Below are 25143 nucleotides of genomic sequence, written 5' to 3' on the forward strand. Positions count from 1 at the left end.
GTTGCGTGATGACGTCAGCACGCCGCTTATACACAGATCACGTGTTACGGTTTTTAAAAATTATTATTATTTTATTCAATATTTTTTCCTACATATATTATTTATTTTGTTTGTATACAGATAATTATTTCAAAGTTAATTGTTTAAATATATTTTTTTTACTAATTAAAAAAAAAAAAAAAAAACTGGCTTCAACAGGCTTCTACAGCTCCGTTCAAACAGTGAGAGACACAGGATTACATTCATACCATACTCCATACAACTGTACAACAACTCACCTTTATGCAACAGATAATACTCCCTACAACTGTACAACAACTCACTTTTATGTAACAGGTAATATTCTCTACAGCTGCACAACAACTCACCTTTATGTAACAGATAATACTCCCTACAACTGTACAACAACTCACCATTAAGTAACAGCTAATACCCCTACGGATTAATACACCCTACAACTGCACAACAACTCACCTTAATGTAACAGCTAATACTCCCTACAACTGTACAACAACTCACCCTTATGTAACAGATAATACTCCCTACAACTGCACAACAACTCACCATTATGTAACAGATAACCCTGTCTTTTAAAAAATTACTTATCCTTCTATTTTATTTTGACTTGTGCTTATATATTTATATAATTATAAATATTTGACACCTGTCTGTTGCTATCTGTTTACTTCTTATTTAGAATTTATTATTACCATTTATATTTTTACTCTTCTCTTTGTTATTATATTATATTGTGAAGTGTGAGCTAGTGTGTCCAAATAATTATCGTTGTGGATCGACAAAGTTTGTCTAGGTCTATTAAAAGTGACCATTTAGATTAAAGCAAATTGTTTTATTCAAACTTTTTATGCATTTATGTATTAATCGTAGTTTTATGTATTGCAATCATTGTGTTTTATTATTTACTCCAACTGCTTATAAGGAAAACGTTTGATAAGGAAACAAATCAACAAATCAATCTACCATAAAAAGAAGGTAAAGGTACAAATTTATATCTTTCTAATAAAACATAACCAATTCTCTCTTGTCTCATCTTTCATTCAGTTGGAAATCCATGGGACTTTGATGAGGTATAGGAATCATTCAGGCCTATTTCACTATTAAAAGTTGTCAGTTTTGTTTAATGTATGTTTAAAGCCAGATTTACAATCATATACCCCAGTTATAAGTCCTTGAAAAACCTCTTTTTGTCAAATCTCCCCCTTCTCTCTCTCTCTTCCCTCCTCCCTGTGTCATGGTGATTAATAGGTCGGTATGTAAATGTTGTCTCGCTGTTAATTTCTCGATCATTCGTCATTATCGCGGGTCATAAATCACTCGTGAAGTTCAGCCGAGCGGACGATGATCTGCCGGAGCCCGATCAATGTCCGAAGACGCTAAACTCAGCATCAAAACACCGCGTACTGACAGAAATAATGGATGAGACATTACGCCCGCCGTGTCCTGAAATATTCACGAGGCCTTAAAATAGTCCAGTGAGAGGGACAAAATTAATATGGGACGTTTTTTAAAGCTGCACTGTGTAACTTTTCTGGTAAAGTTCATGCCACCTGTAGTAGTAGTAGTAGTGGTGGTGGTGGAAGCAGTAGAAGAACTAAACCAGGACTAAACCAGGACTAAACTAAACCAGAACTAAACCGGGACTACAACAGGACTAAACTGGGACTAACACGGGACTAAAACGGGACTAAACCAGGACTAAAACAGGACTAAAACAAGACTAAAACAGGACTAAAACAGGACTAAAACAGGACCAAAACAGGACTAAAACAGGACTAAAACAGAACTAAACCAGGACTAAAACAGGACTAAAACAAGACTAAAACAGGACTAAACAAACTAAACCAGGAAAAAACCAGGACTAAACTAAACCAACTAAACCGGGACTAAACAGGACTAAACTGGGACTAAACGGGACAAAACGGGACTAAACCAGGACTAAAACAGACTAAAACAAGACAAAACAGGACTAAAAAGACTAAAACAGGACTAAAACAGACTAAACAGACTAAACAGGACTAAAACAGGACTAAAAACTAAAACAGGACTAAAACAAGACTAAACCAGGACTAAAACAGGACTAAAACAGAACTAAACCAGGACTAAAACAGGACTAAAACAGGACCAAAACAGGACCAAAACAAGACTGAACCAGGACTGAACCAGGACCAAAACAGGATTTTAAACAAGACTAAACCAGGACTAAAACAGGACTAAAACAGGACTAAAACTGGACTAAAACAGGACCAAAACAGGAAAACCAGGACTAACCAGGACTAAACCAGGACTAAAAAACCAGACTAAACAAGACTAAACAGGACTAAAACAGGACTAGAAACCAGGACTAAACCAGGACTAAACAAGACTAAACCAGGAAAACAGGACTAAAACAGGACTAAACCAGGACTGAACCAGGACTAAACCAGGACTAAACCAAGACTAAACCAGGATTAAAACAGGACTAAAATAGGACTAAAACAAGACTAAACCAGGACTAAAACAGGATTAAAACAGGACTAAAACAGGACTAAAACAGAACTAAACCAGGACTAAAACTGGACTAAAACAGGACCAAAACAAGACTAAACCAGGACTGAACCAGGACCAAAACAGGATTTTAAACAAGACTAAACCAGGACTAAAACAGGACCAAAACAAGACTAAACCAGGACTAAACCAGGACTGAACCAGGACTAAACCGGGACTAAAACAGGACTAAACCAGGACTGAACCAGGACTAAACCAGGACTAAACCAAGACTAAACCAGAATTAAAACAGGACTAAAACAGGACTAAACCAGGACCAAAACAGGACTAAACCAGGACTAAACCAGGGCTAAAACAGGACTAAAACAGGACTAAAACAGGACTCAAAATGGTTCTGTTCAGCTGCGTATGACTTAAAGGTTTTCATTCCGCACTCTTCTCTCAAATTTATATAATTAATATCTCTCTCTCTTTTTAATTTTATGATGATTATTTATGTTTTGATTTGTTTGTATTGTGATTTTAATGTATTTCTTATTCTGTAAAACACTTTGAATTACTTTGTGTATGAATTGTGTTTGTATTTAAAAGAAATGTCATAGTAGTCTGCAGAAATAGTAGATATTATGCAAATGCAAATAAACTATATTTATACTCATTGTAGTCTACATGTAGTAGTAGCAGCAGTAAAAATAAGCAGTAGTAGTAGCAATAAAATACTTTGAAAATGTCTGGTGGCGTTTTGGCTTCAGTTTTACTTTCAGACTTTTATTGGCTGTTTCAGGAAGTGGACCACCCAACAGCAAACCACAGAAGCCTGCGTTTTATAAGAATATTTATAGAAACAAAAATCAAACCGTGAGAAATCTCCAAAACAACAACAACAACAAAAGTTTAACAATCAAAATGCACAGAATATTTACAGACAAAACCAGCGAGAAATGCACATGCAGCAGTATAATTTGGAAACAAAGACTTGATAATAATTTAACAACATCATCTGGTTTTAATATACTCCATAAAGCTGGATACAGTTACCATGACTACCTGACATTTTGGTTTTAAAGTCCATGAAAGTTCAGTAATTGTAAAAGTATATTTATTTTCAGTACATAATGTTTTTGGTTTTACATTTTAAATAAAGATTAGATTTGAATAATTGGCACAAACATATTAAAGGGCCCATATTACGCTATTTTCTGAGCTGTTATAATGTTTTTTCCTCGTCACAAACAGACCTGGAGTTGTGTTTTTTTGTTTCATTCACAAAAGTTTAACAGACAAATCCTGCATATTTAGGCATTAGAAGAAACTGAAAACACTCTGTTCCACCTTGTGATGTCATGTGGAATTTTTTGGACTATAAGGAGCACTTAAAATCCTTTGTTTTCTCAAAAATCGATGGTGCAACTTATGTCTTAATTCTGGTTGTGCTTACTGACCTCGAACCAGTTTTACGTGGTACACAGTGCTCAAAAATCTGTCAAAATCACATTTTTTTCAGCGCTCACAGTTTATGCAAATGAGCCACATGGTTTTAAGTTTTGTTTCTGTAAAATGTAAACAAATGTGCTCAAAGCTGCATTAAACACATTACTCAATTTATATTTGAGTAGTCTGATTCATCAGGCAGTTTCACCTCGTGGAAACCGTCTGACCTCGCAGCATTAGGATTTGTTCGCTCGACGGTAGGCGCTGTTATTTGGTCGTGACGTATGTAATGCGCTGCTCACAGGGCTAATTGGTATATCCCTTGGCTTTTCCCAAATCCTGTATGAATAAGGACAATAACGTCTTTCCCCTTGATAAAATTCACCAAACATTCTCTTCGTTCCGGCTTTAAATCCTCGATCTCGGGAATCGTTGGAAACACAGAATGTATGTCTCTTTGCTGATTGGCTGGTTCCGGGGTTTTTGGAAACCGTCTAGTGTATTCTGATTCTTGACCTAGTCACTGGAAAGAAATGAAACTGAGTGGAGGCACTAGGTGGCACCAGCCTAGCTAATATTTCAGTCTTTGTAGGAAACAAAAAACAAACAAATGATCCACCCACAGTCACATTCATAATACACATACTTCACCGAGACAGGGAGGAAACGGCGGGTGAATTACGCCACGATCTCCCAATGGATCATGGACGCCTGAGCTAAGGATCAGTCTCAAGTGTTGTCCGTTTGTTTTGTTTAATGCGCCTTATAGTCCGGTGCTTCTTATGTATGAAAATAGACGAGAGAGTTCAGCATTATTGATATTGCACTTTATAATCCGGTGCACCTTATAGTCCAAAAAATACGGTAATACAGGACTGTGTTTTAAAGGGCCCATCTCATGCAAAATAACTCTTTTGACATTGTATCTTCTGCACATAAACAAGCACAATTTGGGTTTTGGAACATCCATTACACAATAGTTATGAAATCTTACGACTATTGCTCCTCCCCCCGCCCGTCCTGAGAAAGCACAGGCTCCGCCCTCCAAACGTGACGTAGGCTCTGAGTGAGCCGCCCTTCCTCCGCCCATCTCAGGGAGGGAGGGGGAGACAGGCGTGCACCCTGATAGTGGCAGGAATAAACTTTTATTCATCATGGAGATACAGCGCGTTCAGCCGCATGTGTTGGACCTGGAATCGGACGAGGACTTTGAGGTGCATGAAGCTCAAGCACCTCCTCAACATCAGCTGAACATTACTGATGTGTAAAGTATTAATAAACGCTAGTAGATAAACTTATTATATCGTGTTCACTGCAATCAGGGTGGAGTCGGGCAGAGGCGAAGCGTTTTCTGCTACGTCAAATGCATCACAGGTGTATCTGCCGTGTCATTGTTATAGCAGCTTTAGTTCATTGTCAAGTGGGAGGGTGGCAGAAATACACTGCAATTTGTTAAAAAAACCATCAGTCTTACAAGGTAGAAAGCTCTGAAAAGTCGATTTTGCTCGAGATGGGCCCTTTAAAACTCCATTCACTAGAGTCATTTAGATGATTTCAGCCCTGGAACTGTCAATCTCTATCTTGAAAACTACCACTTCATGACATCACAAGGTGGAACAGAACATTTTGAGCTTTGGAGATGTAGACAGACTAATAAAGGATTACTCAAACATGTGAATGAAACAAAACACAAGTCCAGGTCTGTTTTTGAGGAGATAACAACATTATAACATGATTTAAAGCTCACAAGAGTAAATTTTGCGTAATAATGGACCCTTAATTTAAACAGTTTTGGGATTAAAGTTTTAAAACAGCGAAACACAAAAAAATGAACATTAACATAGTGCAACGACATAGTGCGGTTCAGCCAATCTAATTACGGATAGTAGCTTTAATATATCTTAAATATGAATCTAAAATTTTATTGTATTCTACTGAAATTTAGTGGCTATTTTGCATCACAGTAGCTCAATAAATAAGTAGCAAAAACAAGAGAATGACAAGGTTTTTTAGCAAATTACTATGTAGGAACAAAAATATGAAAACGTGAAATAATGCTGACTTGCTTCGTAGTTTGTTTGGTGAGATTAAAACGTCAGATCATCACATTTTTTGGCATCTATTCACAATAACAAGGAGACGACACAAGATAATTTACAAAGGTTTTCAGCCCAGTGCCAACGCATGCTGTACATCGTCAGTGTAAAACTATAACTCAGTTCATTTCCTGGTTTAAATGTCATCTTCTTCTTTTTTTTTTTTTTTTCGATAAGTCCTTTTTTTATATTTTAAATGTCTGTATCAGTAGGATGGAAAAACGGGTCAAAGCAACAACCTGAGAAAGTGAGCAAAGGATTCTCGAACTTCTTAAAGCTCTAAAGTTGTTTAAAAGCGCAGTGCGGAACTTTTCTGCTCGTTATTACTTTGCGTCGAGTCAGATCTGTGAAGTGGCGGCCTTGCTTACAGTAAGAATACATGTTTTTTTTAAGATTTGAGATGATTTTGTTATTGAGTAAACACAAAATAACTTTAATGCCATACACTGTGACATTATTTATTTATCATTTTTAGCTCTATGCACTTTAACACTTAAAAAAAATAAAAATAAATTATGATTTACTGTCTTTTATTGTAATAACTTTAGAAACTGTCATATATAAATAAAATTGGATTGGATAAACTGTATTTTATTTTATTCCTTTTTGCCTTTTTAATTATTTAATTAATTATTTTTTCATGTGTTGTTTTATAATTTCATACATTACTGATAAAATAAAAATCTATGTTTTAAAAATAGTTTAAAATATATCTGGAGATTAGTCCAAAGTAAAAAGTAATTTTTGAGCTACAATTTTACTTTGAAAAATTAAAGCTGCACTACGTAACTTTTTGGTTGGGGGTCCTTCAGTTGCGTGTTTCTATAGATATGTCATTGCACTGCCTGAAATGTTCCACAGTGTGACATTAAACAGCTCTACTTTACATTTATTCAATTACAGGTGGTTTTATAGCTCAAAAATACCTAGAAAAACAAACATACTGAATATGAGTGGGGTCTCCTCTCCACAGATCTGACCTGTAACTTGGTCTGGTTTGGTCTCCATGGTGATAGAAAGGTTTAATGCCGTACTGTGAAACATTCCAGACAAAGCAATAACGCCTCCACCAGAAAAGAGACACAACGCAGCTTTAACTTTCCAAAATATAAAACGCGTAGATTTAAATTTCTTCGTTCAGTGACCGTTTGCCCACTGTCCCCGGAGTTTCCCGACTATCGACCGCTCCTGTGTCTGTCTTTGGTCTTTTTGGTCTTTCAGTACGGTCTCCACACGGCTTCGGCGGCGGCCATGTTGGTAGGGGAGGAGCTGTGGCTGGACTCCACCTCCACGCCGACGCCTTCGTTCTGGTTGGGCAGCGAGGGGTGGAGGAGGGCGGAGCCTGTGGAGGCGTTGGTGCAGGGCGGCAGGATTCGGGGAGGGGAACGCGAATCACCTCCGTTGGCCGTTCGGTCTCCGGCCATCATGGAGAACTGGTACGAACCTAAAAAGAGACAGAAATAAGTACATGTAAATATGTGTTTTCATTATAAGTCGCACTTTTTTCATGCTTTAGGTGTTTCCTGTGACTTATTCTCCTGTGCAACTTATATATTTTAATATTCACACTGACAGTCGCGAGAGGCTCTAGTCTTGTGTGTCAGTATCTGCTGCTCCTGTTCCTCCTGTACCAATGCCACTTCACTCTACTGCACATGTCTCCTGCAGAAAGAGCCTCTGTCCTGTCTGTATCATGTCAGTCGATTGCACTATTACTTCTGTAACACTGAACAATTTAACATTTAAACAAACTTATAAAAACGACTGAGAAGACTGAACACAAATGCCCCCAAAAAGAAAATCATATTTTGCAGATTACAAGCTGCAAGTCGTGAAATCTGCAGCTGAAAACAGTAATCGAGCAGCACAAAGAAAGTTTGGAGTGAGAGAGAAACTTGTGACACCGGGAGGATGCACCATGAAACTTTCCTGAAGTCACTGGATGGATGGACAAAGCCTGGACTTCAGTGACACCGAAACCATCCTGTCGGATTCAGAAAAACTGAAATAATTCTAACTGGAACTGATGCTGAGTCTGACAACAGCGACACAGAAGAGGAAGCGGCGCTCTGTTTACCTCCGGAGGTCGTGGAGTTGCTCAGAAGTGACACCGAGGATGAAGAATTGAATGGATTTAGTGATTTGGAGTGAGATGGAGAGTTTGTTAAACTTGTTCTGTTCTGTTGTTTATGTTATAGTTTATCTGAAGAACTGTTCATATGTGACGTTAACAGTCTGTTGTTCTCTCTTCTATTGTTTTTACTAGAACTTGACTTTTAACATGAAATATCGGTTCCTGGTCTCTGATTTTATAAAACACATTTCCCCCAAAAAGTGCAACTTAAAGTCCGATGCAACTTATATATGTGTTTTTTTTCTTCTTCATTACACATTTTTTGGCTGGTGCAACTTATACTCCGGAACGATTTATAATCCGAAAAATACGGTACATACATGGTTAGGGTAAAGTGTCTTGCCTAAGGACGCAACAACAATTTACTCTGTTTATGGATCAAACTGGTAATCTTAAAGGTTATAAGATCCTGTTCCTCTACCAGCTGATAATAATTGAATAATAATTTTCTGACAGCTATTCCAGGGACAGAAGATGAAAAAAGCAAATTCTGGCATATTTACAAAAATATTTATTAACGTACATTGTCCCTGTTAGATAAACTAATAAATAAAATAAAATAAATACAAAAATAAAGCCACATGTGTCTAAAACAATAGGTAGAATAGAAGCATTTTGATCGAAAACACATATTTTTCTACATAATACGTGAGTCGCATGGGGTTGGTTAACTGAAATTCTCTTACAAATTTCTTAAAAATGTCAAAAATTTGGCAGTTTAATTTGCACTTTTTTGTTTGAATCCAGTAAATCGCAATTTGAATGGACGCAATAAGCAAATCATAAAAGTTGTAATTGTTTTAAGTATAATTTCCTCCGCAAATCAAATCTCAAATCGTTTAAAAGCCAAACTTCCGTCATTGCGAGATAGGTCCGGAGCAGGTTCCCCCCTCACCTGTGGAGTAGTAGAGGTGATAGGGCGACGACGTGGACTGGAAGGGTCCGTTCTGGGTCTGGTGGGGGGTGCTGGCGGAGTAGGGCGGGGGCAGGTAGGTGTGGTAGCGTCCGATGCCCAGGGCGCCGTTGGAGACCGTGTTGTGGGCGGAGCTGTAGGTGAAGGCGGCGGCGGTGGCGGGATAGTGAACGCGGGGATCGGAAAACCGCGAGTCGGGGAGAGAGGGCAGGGAGGAGAAGGGGCGCTCGATGGTCATGCGAGGATCACTGAACGCCGTCAAGTCCGGACCTGAGAGGAACAGAGAGAAGATTAGATTTAATATTCAAATACTAAATAAATGGTGGAAAGAGAGTGATTATATTCAAATTAAAACTGCAATATAAGTAGGTGAAATGATCAAATCGTAAAGACTGCATTTGTTTAGGTAACAGAATGTGAACTATAAACGACATAATATTGTCTTGTTGTATTTGTAGTTTAGATCTCTACAAACATGTTCTGAAACACGTGGGATTCTTCTATTAGTTTATCACTTCAGATTTCAGTCTTATCTTGATGTTATTGATGATGACTTGATGCTGACCTTATTTCACCCACTTACTGTTGCTGTACTTGCTCATTTCAGCTGAGAATTTGGGAAAAGTTTTGTGTGTTATTGTGTTGTACATCGCACATCTAAGTCGTTACCTGTGAGTCGTGACGAGAGGTCGAGGGAGGAGCGTCCCGGAGACAGCGGATTGGCCGAGTGCACAGTGGGCGTGGTTATCTGTCCCAGGTATGGATATGATTGGTCGTAGGACCAGGAAGGAGACGACTGCATCTGTCTAGAGTCTGAGGAGAACAGACAATTGTTTATTAATGTTATGTATTTTTTTGGCAGATTTTGTTGTTATATTTGGCAGAACAGTGTCTTTGATCAAAATCACAGGACGATTAATCAAAGTGATAGTGTGTAGTATTAAAAGTCATCTGCATCATTCCACGGAAATGTAAAGTTACCCTGCGTTCGATTGTCCTTACGAATCGGTTTTCCGAGGAAGTCGCCTAGTGACACGTCCCTTTTTCTGGAACGGTGCAACTCTGACCTCGGTGATGGAAAAAGTCGACCGAGCAAGGATTCTGAGTCAGAATCCAAGACTCACTGTGACGTGTAAATATGAAGTGTTTTCACTGTTTGGACATATTAAAGCCAAAGGAACAACATTTCCATGGAATCAAGCAGGAGGAGGCCGTCCTGCAGTGTAAATAAGAGAGAGGTTTGTGGAGACACGAGCCCAGTCACTGTAAGAACGCATGATTTTCAAAACATTTCAGTGGAATAAAAACATCAATATTAATAATAATTTAAAAAAATTACATTTTGGGGGAAAAAGGGATATACTTTGGCTTGAATAAAACTTCAAACACAAATAACAATAGTGAAAAATTTTACAACAAAATACATTTTATAATGTAGCGTTCTTTTATTACAAATGGATAAAAAAACAGAACAGCTACAACTATTACAGCTACAATCCTACAACTACTGCTTTTCCAACTTCATATTTGGAATTTAGGTTTAATCCCTTTTATGATCACCAGGGGGCAGTATTTCTCAACTTTATGTTTTGTTAACTTAACCCCTTAAAACCTGAATTTATAGAGATATGTATATATATAAAAAGTGTTTTGTGTGTGTTTTTGCCTTTTAAGTAGAAGGTAAATTAAGTTGAGATAATTAATTTGACTATAGCAAAAAAATTATAATAATGACTTCACCTTGTTTTACCAAGGTTGAAACAGACTATAGACCATCGTAGATATATTCCCGCTTATCCATGGGTTTCAGGGTGATCAAATCTATCCCTGTTACCATAGCAATTACCAATTTAAACCAAATATTACATCTTTGGAAAGGGTAAAAGTCCTCAAATATCAAACACTTTTTATCACCTATTGATACTTTGGAGTGACCTGAAGCTGAGGATGTTCTGCATGTATGTCTATGGTGGATTGTGCATGTATGTCTATGGTGGATTGTTCAGCTGTTACCATGGTGTCACAAAGCACACGCGGATTGAAACGGCACATTTTTAGGAGATTATTAACGGTTAATATCATCAGCCGCAAAGTACCAACAACCACAAAAGCTGAAGCCCGCGAAGCAGATGAGACAAAAAAAAAGTTGGCCAAACAAAACAAAAAAACAAAAACTTTAGGCTGCTAGGTTGCGCGCGGTTGTCATGGCGCCCGGAGGAAGTGATTAGCAGTGAGTGGGCGAGTGGATGAATGGATTTCTCTACAGTCCAATAAACTCCAGCCGCAGACGCAGTTAAACGGGCCCTTTTCAACTCGGGCCAAATCTGAACCGTGGACCGGGGCCAAGATCCGCCTCGGCATACCCAGACACAGCGAGCTCCGGTGGGGTAAAGGGGGGAGAGACGAGCCCCCTGGACATGGAGCTGTCCGTGGGTGTCAGCTTCCTGTTGTTTATACGTCAATTTGACCGCTGTTTTTCCCCCGTTTAGAAGTATAATATTTAGTTTTACATTGTTAATCACTACAACAACAGCCTTATTTATTTATGTCTTTTTTTTTTTTTATCAATCTGGAAGAACTTTTTCTCATTCAGCAGACATAATATTTAGTTTTTCATTGTAAATTGCACGCCAACAGACCTAGTTTTTTGTTTTTTTTTCATCATTTTGGAAGGGTTTTTCAAAGTCAAAAGGTAGAATATGTAGTTCTAAATAGTTATTCGCTACGGCAACGGTCCAGTTTTTTTTTTCTATAATTCTCGAAGGAGTTTTTCTTATTCATAATTGTTAATCACTATGAAAACGGCTTTAATTTTTGGGTATTTTAAAATTAATCTGGAAGGCGTTTTTCTCATTCAGTAGATATAGTACTTGCGTTTTACTTTATTAATTGCTGTCATTCATTGTCATTCTGAAAACCATTCAAAATTTGCCTTGCCATCCACAGTATTCAACATTTTGCAGATTTTTATCCATTCAGAAGATACAATATTTAGTTTCACATTGTTAATCGCTATGACAACTGTCCTATTTTTTTTTTTTTTTTTTTTCATTTTGGAAGGGTTTTTCAGAGTGAAAAGGTGTGATATGTAGATTTATATTGCTAATCGCTATGGCAACGGTCCTCATTTTTTGTTATGGCTCTTGAAGGACTTTTTATCCATTCAGAAGATACAATATTTAGTTTCACATTGTTAATCGCTATGACAACTGTCCTATTTTTTCTTTCTTTTTTTTTTATCATTTTGGAAGGGGTTTTCAGAGAAAAAAGGTGTGATATGTAGATTTATATTGCTAATCGCTATGGCAACGGTCCTCGTTTTTTGTTATGGCTCTTGAAGGACTTTTTATCCATTCAGAAGATACAATATTTAGTTTTACATTGTTTATCATCATGGCAACGGTCCTAATTTTTGATCATTCCGAAAGTACTTTTTCTCCATTCAAAAACTTTTATTTCTAATCGCTATGGTAACAGATTTATTTATTTATTTTTAACTCATTCTGAAAGCCATTTAAAGGGTTAGTTGTTGTACCCATTTTTTTGAATAAAGTTTGTCTTGCCCACTGTAGCCGACATTTTGCAGACTTTCATTCAAAAGACTTTATTTTACATTGTTAATCACTATGGCAACAGTCCTAATTTATTCATTTTTAACTTTTTCTCCATTGAAAATTTACAATATTTAGTTTTACACTGTCAATCATACTTTCTACTTATAATATTTTATACAATCACTATGGCAATGGTAAAATTTTTATCATTCCTGAAGAATTTTTTTCCCAAACATATAATATTTTTTATATTTTGTTAATCGCTATAGCAAAGGTCGTCTTTTTTTGTTTTTTTCTGAAATTCTGAAACCTATGAACAAGATGAAGATTTAAGAGGAGACATGGATCAGTAACCACACGTGACAAAAGTAAAAGTAAAAGTACTGCTACTCCAAAATAGTACTCAACGTAAAGTTAAAGTCTCACGATGTAATTTTTCTCGTATCTCCATGTTGCAACCAATGACTGGAATATTCCACAGTGTTGCATTAAACTCGTCTGAAGCCAGCAGGGCAAGTTACAGGTCAGATCTGTGGAGAGGCGAGTCCACTAACAGTAAGAATATATGTTTTTATCTGTGTTTTTAAGCAAAGCGACGCCTATAATTCAACAAATGCAACGTAAAGAAGTGCATCGCCGCGCCGCACTGTGGGACATCACAAACAGAGAACTGTCATCGCCATGGAGACGAGCACATTTTCAGTTAGTAGCAAAGGTGTTTCTCAGCAAGCCACACAGAAATCAAAATAGTTTCTTCATCATAACGTGAGAATAATTTGTTTGATCGCTAATATGTTTGAGTCACTTCCCGCCAGGCGTCTTTCACTTCCTCCCTGCGGCCCGGACCAACATGGCTGCCTACGTGAAACCGCCAGATCCGCGTCACCGGGTCTGAACACAGAAGAGGAACAGAAATGGAGCAGGATCCACACAGGGACCGCAGAGAAACCGCACAAACCGTAGCACGGCCGCAGAGAGGAAGTGCGACTACGACGTGTGACCAGGCTGGCGTCAGGATCAACAATGAGACTGGTGCTACTTCTGCTTTGAAACTTTTACAGAGATGTGTATTTAACAAAACCAAAACTAAAGTACTGCTACTACTACTGCTGCTACTGCTACTACTACTGCCACTACTACAACTACAACTACAACTACTATTACTAGGCGTCACGATCAACAATGAGACTGATTCTACTTCTTCTTACAAACTTTTACAGAGATATTTATTCAACAAAACCAAAACTAAAGTACTGCAACTGCTACTACTACAACTACTACTACTACTACTACTACTACTACTGCTACTACATGTCAAGATTAACAATGAGACTGAGGCTACTTCTGCTTACAAACTTTTACAGAGATATGTATTTAACAAAACCTAAAACGAAATTACTACAACTACTACTACTAATGCTGCTACTACTACTGCTACTACTACTGCTACTACTACTACTCCTACTACAACAACTACTGCTACTACTACTACTCCTACTACAATAACTACTGCTACTACTACTACTCCTACTACAACAACTACTGCTACTATTACTAATGCTATTACTACTGCTACTACTACTACTGCTACTACTAATACTGCTGCTACTACTAATACTACTTCTGCTTAGGAACTTTTACAGAGATATGTATTCAACAAAACCAAAAGTAAAGTACTGCTACTACAACAACAACAACAACAACTACTACTAACTACTACTACTACTACTACTACTACTACTACTACTACTACTACTACTACTACTACTACTACTACTACTACTACTACTACTACTACTAACTACTACTACTACTACTACTACTACTACTACTACTACTACTACTACTACTACTACTACTACTACTACTACTACTGCTGCTGCTAGGAAACTTTTAAAAATGCTACTACTACTGCTACTACTACTACTACTACTACTACTACTACTACTACTACTACTACCACTACTACTGGTCCTAGTATTACTACTACAAGACTACTTCCAGTATACTTCCATTGTACATTATGAGACACACTAACAATCTCAAAGGTTGGAATCCCGTTTCAGTCAAGTGCATACTGTTGTTGTGTCTTCGGGCAAGGCACTTCGCCCATACGTGGCTTTTACCTGCAGAGATCTGTGAGTGCGTGGGGCTGGAGAAAGGCGCGGCGTTGAGAGCTGCGGCGGTCGGTCTGCTGTTGGCCGTCTGCTGGTGAGGATGAGGGTGGTGGTGCGGGTGGTGGTGGTGGTGGTGGTGATGAGGAGGAGTGACTCTCATCGAACTTCGCCGCAGCTGCTCCAGCTCCGTCAGACGCTCGGAAAACGCCAGCGAGCCCGGCTTGACCTCGTCCAGCTTCTGACGATGCCCTAAACAAAAACAAGACAAAACAAAGGGTTCTGATCATGTTCACGGATTTGTACCAGCTGATGTCAACACTCTCTGGGGTTGTGATTCTAACTGTACGCACTGCTCTGTCTGAAGCTCCAATGTTGCTTTAAACTGAGCTTTGTTTTAACGGAGTCTGACCAGAAAGAACTGACTTAGCTGGAACTACAACAGGTCTGGGAGACTTGTTTAACAGCGCAAATATTACAGTTCCAAACTTAGTCATTCTCACCTTTTTGTTGAAAATCAAACTCCTAAACAGAAACATGAACGCTCGTTTAGGCTCTATTCACGCTTACATCACAAAACAGGATTGGAAACAATGCAATAACACCTTCCGGCGGGATCTGTTCGCAGTATAAGTCTGACAAAATCTAGTAAAAATGAGATAATGGCCCAGTTTTCTTCATCTCCACATCATTGTAGCATTCCATTATGTTCAGCGAATCAACAGTTACAACCATCCCTCAGTTTTTATCATTTCCCCACTGAAACACAACTCCGAGCGCACAGGTTACATACGATTAGAAGAGTTCAAAATGATTCCAAACAGCACGTACGTATGCAGTCGTCATTTTACCGCTGATCACATTTACTTCAGTGGGTTTTATCCATAAAACTATGATCAAATAAATCCGGAAGATGAATCCAAGATGGCGTTGGATTGTTTTCAGTGGTCTGTGCTCACTGACGCATGACCCCCCCCCAAAAATGTTCACTTCTGCATTTACTTCCTGTGACGTCTGTAACATGCAAGGCGTCAAGAGTTTGGACCAATCAGAGTGAGAGCTAGACTGAGCTCAGAGCGGGGCCAGGCTAAGTCTTACAAAGATCACTATAAGGCGCTTTGAGGATTTTAAAAGTTTATGCTGTGAAAGCAGAAAAGAATCCTACAAAATCCGACCTGTGTGAAAGTTGTCTATGCCCTGTCAGCAGAACACGGGCAGGTTGAATTCCCCAAAAATGCATTGTGCTTCTATGAGAGAATTCTTTCTGGGCCCAAGCTCCCGGGAGCTGCAGTACCTGAAGCGACCACTAGTCGGTCTCAAGTTGTAGGCGAGCCCTAGCCTGATTCATCAGCCGGTTTCACTTTGTGGAAACTGTCTGACCTCGCAGCATTAGGATTCGTTCGCACGACTGTAGGCGGGTAGTTTTTTTAATTAACCAATCACTGCTATTTGGTCGTGACATATGTAATGCGCCGCTAAAGGGGTTAACTGGTATATTAAGCTTTTCCCAAATCCCGTAGGAAGAAGGGCAATAATGTCTTTCCCATTGATAAAATTCACTAAACATTCTCTTGATTCCGGCTTTAAATCCTCGATCTCGGGAATTGTTGACAACACAAAACGTATAACTCTTTGCTGATTGGCTGGTGTCTGAACTCGCACTTCCGGGGTTTTTGCGAACAGTCTGGTGTATTCTGATTCCTGACCTCGTCGCTGGAGAGAAATGAAATTGAGTGGAGGAACTACACCGGAAGTTGTCATCGCATGTTTCCAAACGTCTTCCTGGTTTGTGACGTAATCGTGAGTAGAGCCTGTTTAAATCCATTTTGTGTTTTTTTTTCTTGAAGTTTTCCGACAATCTAAAAAACTTTCTGGCAGTGTTTGCTATAATGTGAGCACTGTGTCACCATGGTAACTAATTCTGCCATAGACATACATGCATGCAAGTGTTTCCATGCAAAACGGTACAGATATATTGTATAATCAGCTCTTGAGGTCAAATAAAGTCTGTGCCGTGTTCCGTCTGCTTCTAATTATAGAGCGTTTTATTGTTCGAAAATCAGGAAGTGCACTTTTAGCATGCTATTTGCTGTTTAAAATGAACTAGTTCTGTTTTTCACGTTTTAAAATGCCATTAAAATCGGCCGGCGGTTCCTGAAGACGACTGTTTCGCCCCCGCGGTGGAGTCTGCTGTTGAACTGTCAGCTCGCACATATTTTTTAAAAGAGGAAGTGTCTTGCCCAATGACACGACGACATTGCGACTGAAGTTACAACATACGCACAACAGCAGCGAGCAGTACAAAAGCCTGGATCTGTACTGTGGAAGTCATCTGCGATATCAAAAAGACAGGAAGTCATTTTAATAGAGAAATGGCGCAATGTCTCTTTCATCATCCCACACACTGTGAACAAAGCTGGGAACTCCTGTGACCGAAGCGCCAATAAATATGGTTTATAATGTCTTTGTAATGTGGTAACAGGGTTTGGGGACGTGGACGTTTTAACGGGGGGTACAGGGGGAGGAGCTACAGGGCCGGGGTAATATAATTTGAGATTAAAAAGAAGGAAGAGTGCAGTAAATAGTAAGCACTCAAGTAAAAGTACTGTTACTGTAACTCTGCATGATTTCATATGTTTATTGAATGTGTTAGCTGTTGTTAGTAACTATTTTCTAGTTAGTTAAGTGACTTTAAAACTGTAATGTGTTATTTATTTATGACTTGTTTAATTTGTTATATTATAATATTACTGTGTTTAAAATGTAAAATATTACACGACTATTGCAGCACTTTTAAGTTTCTCTCAACAAAATAACTGTGAAGATGCTGAACTTTTGTGCCGTATATGGACTAAACCAGGACTGAACCAGGTCTAAACCAGGACTGAACCAGGTCTAAACCAGGACTGAACCAGGTCTAAACCAGGACTGAACCAGAACTAAACCAAGTCTAAATCAGGTCTAAACCAGAGCTGAACCAGGATCTAAACCAGGACTAAACCAGGACTAAACCAGAGCTGAACCAGGACTGAACCAGGACTAAACCAGGACTAAACCAGAGCTGAACCAGGACTAAAACAGGTCTAAACCAGGACTAAACTAGGACTAAACCAAGTCTAAACCAGGACTAAACCAGGTCTAAACCAGAACTAAACCAGAGCTGAACCAGGACTGAACCAGGACTAAACCAGGACTAAACCAGGACTAAACTAGGACTAAACCAGAGCTGAACTAGGACTAAAACAGGTCTAAACCAGGACTAAACCAGGACTAAACCAGGTCTAAATCAGAACTAAACCAGGTCTAAACCAGAACCAAACCAGGTCTAAACCAGAACTGAACCAGGTCTAAACCAGTACTAAACCAGGACTAAACCAGGACTTAAGCCATGGTTCAGTTCTGGTTTAGACCTGGTTTAGTCCTGGTTCAGTCCTGGTTCAGTCCTCAAGACAAGAACACCCGAAACATAGAGAATTTAACCATTACAGGGATTTACAAAGATGTTTAATAAGGTAAAAATGTTCCTTAGTTCTGCTTTAAAGGGGTACGGAGGGGGGCAGAGGGGGTATAGCGAGGGGCAGAAGGGGGCAGAGGAGGTACATGGGGGTAAAAAGGGGGGCAGCTGTTGTTTAACCATCACTCGTCCCAAAACGCCCACAGGAGGAAGTGCAGAAACTCAAGAGCAGCTTTGAAGTTCAAGCCAAGAAGACAAGAGATGTTACGCAGTCTGAAGACCACCACTGTGCTGTAATACACACTGGACCTAAACCAGAACTCAACTATATATATATATATTCTTGGAAACTATCACTTCATGACATCACAAGGTGGAACAGAGCGTTTTGAGCTTTGCAGATGTAGACAGACTAATAATAAAGGATGATTTAAAGCTCGATTATGTGTAATGTAAGACCTTGAAACCCTATTTGCCCCCTCCTAAACCAGGACTAAACCAGGACTAAACCAGGACTAAACCAGGACTAAACCAGGACTAAACCAGGACTGAACCAGGACTAAACCAGGACCAAACTAGGGCTAAACCAAGACTAAACTAGGACAAAACCAGGACAAAACCAGATCTAAATCAAGACTAAACTAGGGTAAAACCAGGTCTAAACCAGGACTAAACCAGGACAAAAACCAAGACTAAACTAGAGCAAAATCAGGACTAAACCAGGACTAAACTAGGGCTAAACTAGGGCAAAACCAGGGCTAAACCAGGGCTAAACCAGAACTAAAGGCCAAAATCAGGACTAAACCAGGACTATACCAGGTCTAAACCAGGACTAAACTAGGGCAAAACCAGGACTAAACCAGATCTAAACCAAGACTAAAACAGGACTAAACAAGAACTAACCTAGGCCAAAACCAGATCTAAACCAAGACTAAACCAGACCTAAACCAAGACTAAAACAGGACTAAAACAGGGCAAAACAAGGACTAAACCAGAACTAAGCTAGACCAAAACCAGGATTAAACCAGAACTAAATTAGGGCAAAATCAGGACTAAACTAGGACAAAACCAAGACTAAACCAGGACTAAACCAGAACTAAGCTAGACCAAAGATAGGACTAAACCAAGACTAAAACAGATCTAAACCAGGAATAAACCAGACCTAAACCAAGACTAAACCAGAACTAAACTAGGGCAAAATCAGGACTAACCCAAGACTAAAACAGGACTAAACTAGGACAAAACAAGGACTAAACCAAGACTAAACCAGATCAAAACCAGGACTAAACCAGGACTAAACCAGGTCAAATCCTATCCTAACACGACCCTGTAACCGCACTTATTTAGAATCCTTGTATTTAGTCTACCATTCAAACCCTCTCTGACCCCAAACCAAGACTAAACCAGGTCCTAAACCAGCTCCTAAACCAGGTCTAAACCAAGTCTAAACCATTTCTAACCCTATCCTAACACGACCCTGTAATTGTGCTCATTTGGGATCCTTGTATTTAGTCTAGCATTTAAACGTGCCCCCTCCTTTCGCCCCAGACTCGGAGGCAGCAGACTGGGGCATGTTAACACAGTCTCTCTGGGTCTATAACATTATCTCATCACACGCTAATGCCACACAGACAGGAGCTGCGCGCATTACTATGCCCTGACTACTACTACTACTACCACTGCAGTACACGGGTATTTTTAACCGCACTGTCGCCACCATCGGATATAGAAGTAACTCGAGATATTACGAGGGAAAGATACCGCGCCAATCCAAACTATGTCAATAAATATACACACGAAAATAAATAAGTGCACTCACAACGCTGTAACTCGCGCTGGAAATAGTGGTGTCACGATATTAAAATTTCAAACTCCATTGCAATACCGAGGAATTGATCTGTTACTCGAGTTAAGACTTTAATCTGAGCTTTATTTTAACCCATAAAGGACTGACTTAGCTGGAAATGTAACCAACACACGAGCTGATTTGTGTCGTTAAACGAGTCTCTCACACATGAAATTACAGTTGCCAATAGCTTTTAGTTAGTCTCTCTCAAGTTTTTGTTGGAAATCAAACTACTAAACAGAACCATGAACGCTCGTATTGATCACAGACTCCTGAAAATGTGCGTAAATTATTGAGAACACATGTCCTTTTTATCCGGGACAGTCCCAGTTTTGAGCTCTGTGTCCCCTGTCCCAGCAGATTTATCCAAAACCAGTGATTTATTCCAGTTTTATACAAAAAAACATCCTCAGGTGTCCTTATTTTGACCAATCTGATACCAGCCAACAGTAAAGAGAGTCATTTGTTTAGGTAAAATACATAAAAGCTGCTTAAAAATGACCAAAACACAAAGAAAATATGACTATAATGACTCACATGGTAACAATTTTCCTTAATTATGTACTAATTTCTCAATTTTATTACAACTAGGGGTGTGACAATAAGTGAAATATCGTGATATCGTATCGTCAAAAGTCTCTCAGTAATATCGTGGACCATTACAATATATCGAATCACAAGTTTGTTTGCTTAAATTAAGAGTTACGGTGCAGCAACAGCTAAAAAAACAGAGGGAACTACATAGACCATGATCCTTTGCTCCATTTTGAAATAACAGTTCTAAGCACTTTTAAATGTTAGTTCTTTGGTCTGGTCAAGGCATTTTAAAAGGACAATGTAGCGTATTCGCAATTTTGTTAGACTCCACAAAATATCGCAATAAATACCATCCTGTGAGATATATATCGTAAAAATATCGTCACGTGAGATTTGGATATCGTTACATCCCTAATTGCTACCAGTCATTCCAAACTGGAATTGTCCCTGTTTTTGATTCTGAAAATCTGGTGACCTTAATTTAAATCCATTTTGTGTGTGTGTTTTTTTAAGTTTTGAGACAGTGTTAAAACGCTTTTGACATTGTGAGCATTGTGTCACCATGGTAACACTCCCTGCCTTATGTCACTGCAAAGTATCAATAGACTCGATACTCAAAACCGATTCACCATGATATTAACAGGGAATCCCCAGGTTGGACTACCCCAAATTTAAGACTTTTTTAAACCCTTTTGAAGACTTAAATGCAAATTAAGACCAACATTGGATCCATTATGTGTGCGAAAAACTCCAGTTCTAATAATGACCATTACTCACTGCTTTAAATAACAAAAAATACTTTTTAAGGCCTTAATTTAAGTACATGAAATTTGAGATTTTTTAAGACTTTTAAGACCCCGTGGCTACCCTAATTAAAAAAATGCACTTTCTTTAGGCAACAGAATGTGATTTTCAGCATTAAATGGTAGAACTTTCTTTTCTATTCCCATGTGGTTTTATATCTGTGTAATCCTGTGGTCCATGGACGTAAAATAGTCTATGTGCTCTTGTTCTTGTTCTCAGTGTTGGGAGTGTTACTTTTAAAATGTATTCCCCTACAGATTACAGATTACAGACCCCAAAATGTAGTTTGTAACGTAATCCATTAAATTACTTAAAGTGAGTAACGTAATCTGAATACTTTGGATTACTTGGACAGACATCTCCACATAAGATCTGCTAAAAGACAAGCTTAGTCCTGGTTTAGATCTGGTTTAGATCTGGTTTAGACCTGGTTTAGATCTGGTTTAGATCTGTTTTAGACCTGGTTTAGATCTGTTTTAGATCTGGTTTAGATCTGGTTTAGATCTGTTTTAGACCTGGTTTAGTCCAGGTTTAGACGTGATTTTGTCTTGGTTTAGCCCTAGTTTAGGCCTGGTTTTAGACCTGATTTAGACCTGGTTTTAGACCTGGTTTAGACCTGGTTTTAGACCTGATTTAGTGTCCGGCAATGAGTGGAATTACTGAAAAAAAAAAAAAAAGGATATAGCCCAAAATGTGAAAACAGGAAAATACCTCTGTGTAATCCAATAATTTATTTCAACAAAGTAACTGTAATCTAATTACCACTCACTTAAACAGTAACTGTAACTGAATACAGTTACTGTTACTGTTGTACTCTGATTACGTAACTCCAGTACATGTAATCTGTTACTCCCCAGCACTGCTTGTTCTGATACAGCTCAAGATCATTCTAAAACTATTCAGGAAAGCTTCATTTTAGTATCGATACCGGCTCAAATGAGAATCTAGTTTCCGATACTGGTTTCAGTATCGATTCTTATCTGATTTTCGATGCTTTTGACAACCCAAAGTGCAAGACGTGCTCAGTTTTAGTCTTGAGTCACCAGTTTGCAAAGTTATTGGAGACATGGAGGTAGCCAGCAGAAGTACCAACAGAATACCCAGGAAGTGTGCGATTAGCATGCTAGTTGTTGGCTCTGGTTTCTGAAAGTTGAGAAAAGCTCTTATAAACTCATCATGGTGAATAATTAGGATGTTCTGAATGCATAAGGTGAGTGAGGAAGAATTTTGGACCGCTGACTTTTTTGTTTTGTTTTTTGTTTTTTTTGTTAAAACAGTAAAAATATCGACACAGATTATGTTTTCACTCACGTCGGGGCTCGCGGGGTCCGTCCACGGTGATCTTGATGGCTCTCTGATACGTGGCGACTTGAGGAGGGTTGGTGAAAACTGTGATGGTCAACGTGAAGCTTTTACCTGTAGAGAAAAAAACAAACACATACATATAAGACTTTTTACAACTTTCACTTCTTTTATAAGCTAGAACTAAACCTGGACTAGACAAGGACTAAACCAGGACCTGAATAGAACCAACCCAAGACTATATCAGGACTAAATATGGCTCAAATCATTACCAGACCAAGACAAGTTTTATATTGGTTTATTTATTTTATTATTCATTTTTAAAACTTTCTTTATGTCTAAATTAAGCTTCTAAGTGATGGAAATTTTATAGCTTGACCTAGAAATGTTCCACAGTATGGCATTAAACTTATCTATCCTCACAAGAGACAAGAGGATGGCGCTACAAGTCCAAGATCCAGGTCAGATCTGTGGAAATTTGAACCCACTACAGTCAGAGTAAGAGGTTTTAGAGCAATAAAAACTGTATAATAACTGAATTAATGCCATACTGTGGGACATTCTACACAAGGGACTAACATCTCCATGGAGACGAGAAGCTGGCAGACCCCACATCAGAAAAACGAATACGAAAAGCAAAGCAAATCTAATAATAATGTAATAAAAATCTAATAATAATGTAATTTTTGTCTTTAAAATGTTGGAATTAAAAAGTGAAATTAATATATACACTGCAAAATTCTCTGATCTGGCGAAGATTTTAAAACTTATATCAGGTTTTTCATCTTGTTTTCAGATTTATTATCGACTAACTAGACCAGAAACTGCTTAATTCCAGTCTAAAAGTCGTTTATTTTAAGATAACTTGCTGCAGGGACAATAATTTCACTGCTTTTAAGTCATTTTCTGATAGATTTAAGTGTTTATATTTCACATTTTGGCCAAGCTTTTTCTTCTGCGTTGTTGCTGGGGTGACTGCCGTCCAAATCCTCTCCATTGTTTTTAATTTAGCCACCTCTGACTGACATTTCCTGGTCACATTTGATATTACGCTTTGCTTTTGCCAGCCAATCAGAAGCCGGCGTTTGAGTTGAGCCTTTGTTTGTCCACGAATAGCCGCGGCGAAATACCAGCGTTAATGCAAATGAGCCGCTCACTTATCACCAGATTAACTGACACTTTTATTTGATCGCACCAGCGGGGCCGACGGTGGCAAGACTACGCAACGGTTTCATGTCCTGTCACGCTGGCTTCTAGTGTATTACTGAAATGATCGCAGTATTTGTACTTATTGTAGTACACAGAAGTAAAGTGAAGGAGTAAAGATAGTATCCTTTTTTTTTGGTTAAATATGCCACTGTAAACAACTTTAATCATTTTAGTAAGAGAAGTAGTAGTAGCAGTAGAGGTGATATTAGTAATACTAGTTGTAGTAGTAATAGTAGTAGTAGTAGAATGAATGTAGTAGCTTGTAAAAGATAGAAGTAAGTAGGAGTAATAAAGGTGGAATTCATATATTTTTTGTTAAATATGCCACTGTATATTAAATACTGTTTTAAATACTGTATGTATTTAATCATTGTAGTAACAGAAGTAGTAATAGTAGTAGCAGCAGTAGAGGTGATATTAGTAGTAGTAGTAGTAGCGTAGTAGCAGTAGTTAGAAAGATTGTAGTAACTTTGTAGTACAAAGAAGTAAAGTATAGTAATGGCCTGGAATCCATCTATTAATGTTAAAATGTGCCACTATATAGGCCTCTAAGCAGCAACATAACAGTAGTAGTAGTAGTAGTAGTAGTAGTAGTAGTAGTAGTAGTAGTAGTAGTAGTAGTAGCAGCTGAAGTAACAGTAGTAGCCCTTGTATTTAATGTACACTTAGTAACATTTCTATTTGAAAGTCTGCCACTTGCTTGTATTCATAGAGAAGTTATTTGCTTTGTCTGAAATGTCCCACAGTACTGCATTAAACCGGCCATGTCTCCATGGAGACAAGCAGGTGATGAGGATGAGATCAGGACAAGTTACAAGTCAGATCTGTGGAGAAGAAATACAAACTTCTGGAATTGGAAAAACTGAAAATAACAGGTCAGACAAGTAGTAGTAGTAGTAGTAGTAGTAGTAGTAGTAGTAGTAGTCGTAGTAGTAGTAGTAGTAGTAGTAGTAGTAGTAGTAGTAGTAGTAGTAGTAGTAGTAGTAGTAGTAGTAGTAGTAGTAGTAGTAGTAGTAATAGTAGTAGTAGTAGTAGTAGTAGTAGTAGTAGTAGTAGTAGTAGTAGTAGTAGTAGTAGTAGTAGTAGTAGTAGTAGTAGTATAGTAGTAGTAGTAGTAGTAGTAGTAGTAGTAGTAGTAGTAGTAGTAGTAGTAGTAATAGTAGTAGTAGTAGTAGTAGTAGTAGTAGTAGTAGTAGTAGTAGTAGTAGTAGTAGTAGTAGTAGTATTAATAGTAGTAGTAGTAG

General features: G+C 38.4%; 1 protein-coding gene across 3 annotated transcripts in view; it reads right to left on the minus strand.

Moving 5' to 3' along the window:
• Positions 1 to 3245: 3245 nt before the first annotated feature.
• The window catches only part of runx1 (RUNX family transcription factor 1), an 84562-nt gene continuing 62664 nt past the window's right edge, over positions 3246 to 25143 (minus strand). For 2 of the 3 annotated variants that reach the window (XM_020920797.2, XM_055166476.1), the window contains exons 5-9: positions 22700 to 22804; positions 14760 to 14999; positions 9749 to 9892; positions 9062 to 9349; positions 3246 to 7476 (exon numbers count right to left, since the gene is read on the minus strand). In XM_020920797.2, coding sequence (XP_020776456.2) covers positions 7250 to 7476; positions 9062 to 9349; positions 9749 to 9892; positions 14760 to 14999; positions 22700 to 22804 — 1004 coding nt within the window. In that variant the 3' untranslated portion in view covers positions 3246 to 7249. Of the gene's footprint in view, positions 7477 to 9061; positions 9350 to 9748; positions 9893 to 11059; positions 13525 to 14759; positions 15000 to 22699; positions 22805 to 25143 lie in introns of those variants that run through there. The other variant, XM_055166481.1, reaches the window with a different exon arrangement.

This window comes from Boleophthalmus pectinirostris, unplaced genomic scaffold (genome assembly GCF_026225935.1).
Source record: "Boleophthalmus pectinirostris isolate CB_2022bp ecotype Guang Dong unplaced genomic scaffold, ASM2622593v1 HiC_scaffold_11, whole genome shotgun sequence".
Taxonomy (NCBI): domain Eukaryota; kingdom Metazoa; phylum Chordata; class Actinopteri; order Gobiiformes; family Gobiidae; genus Boleophthalmus; species Boleophthalmus pectinirostris.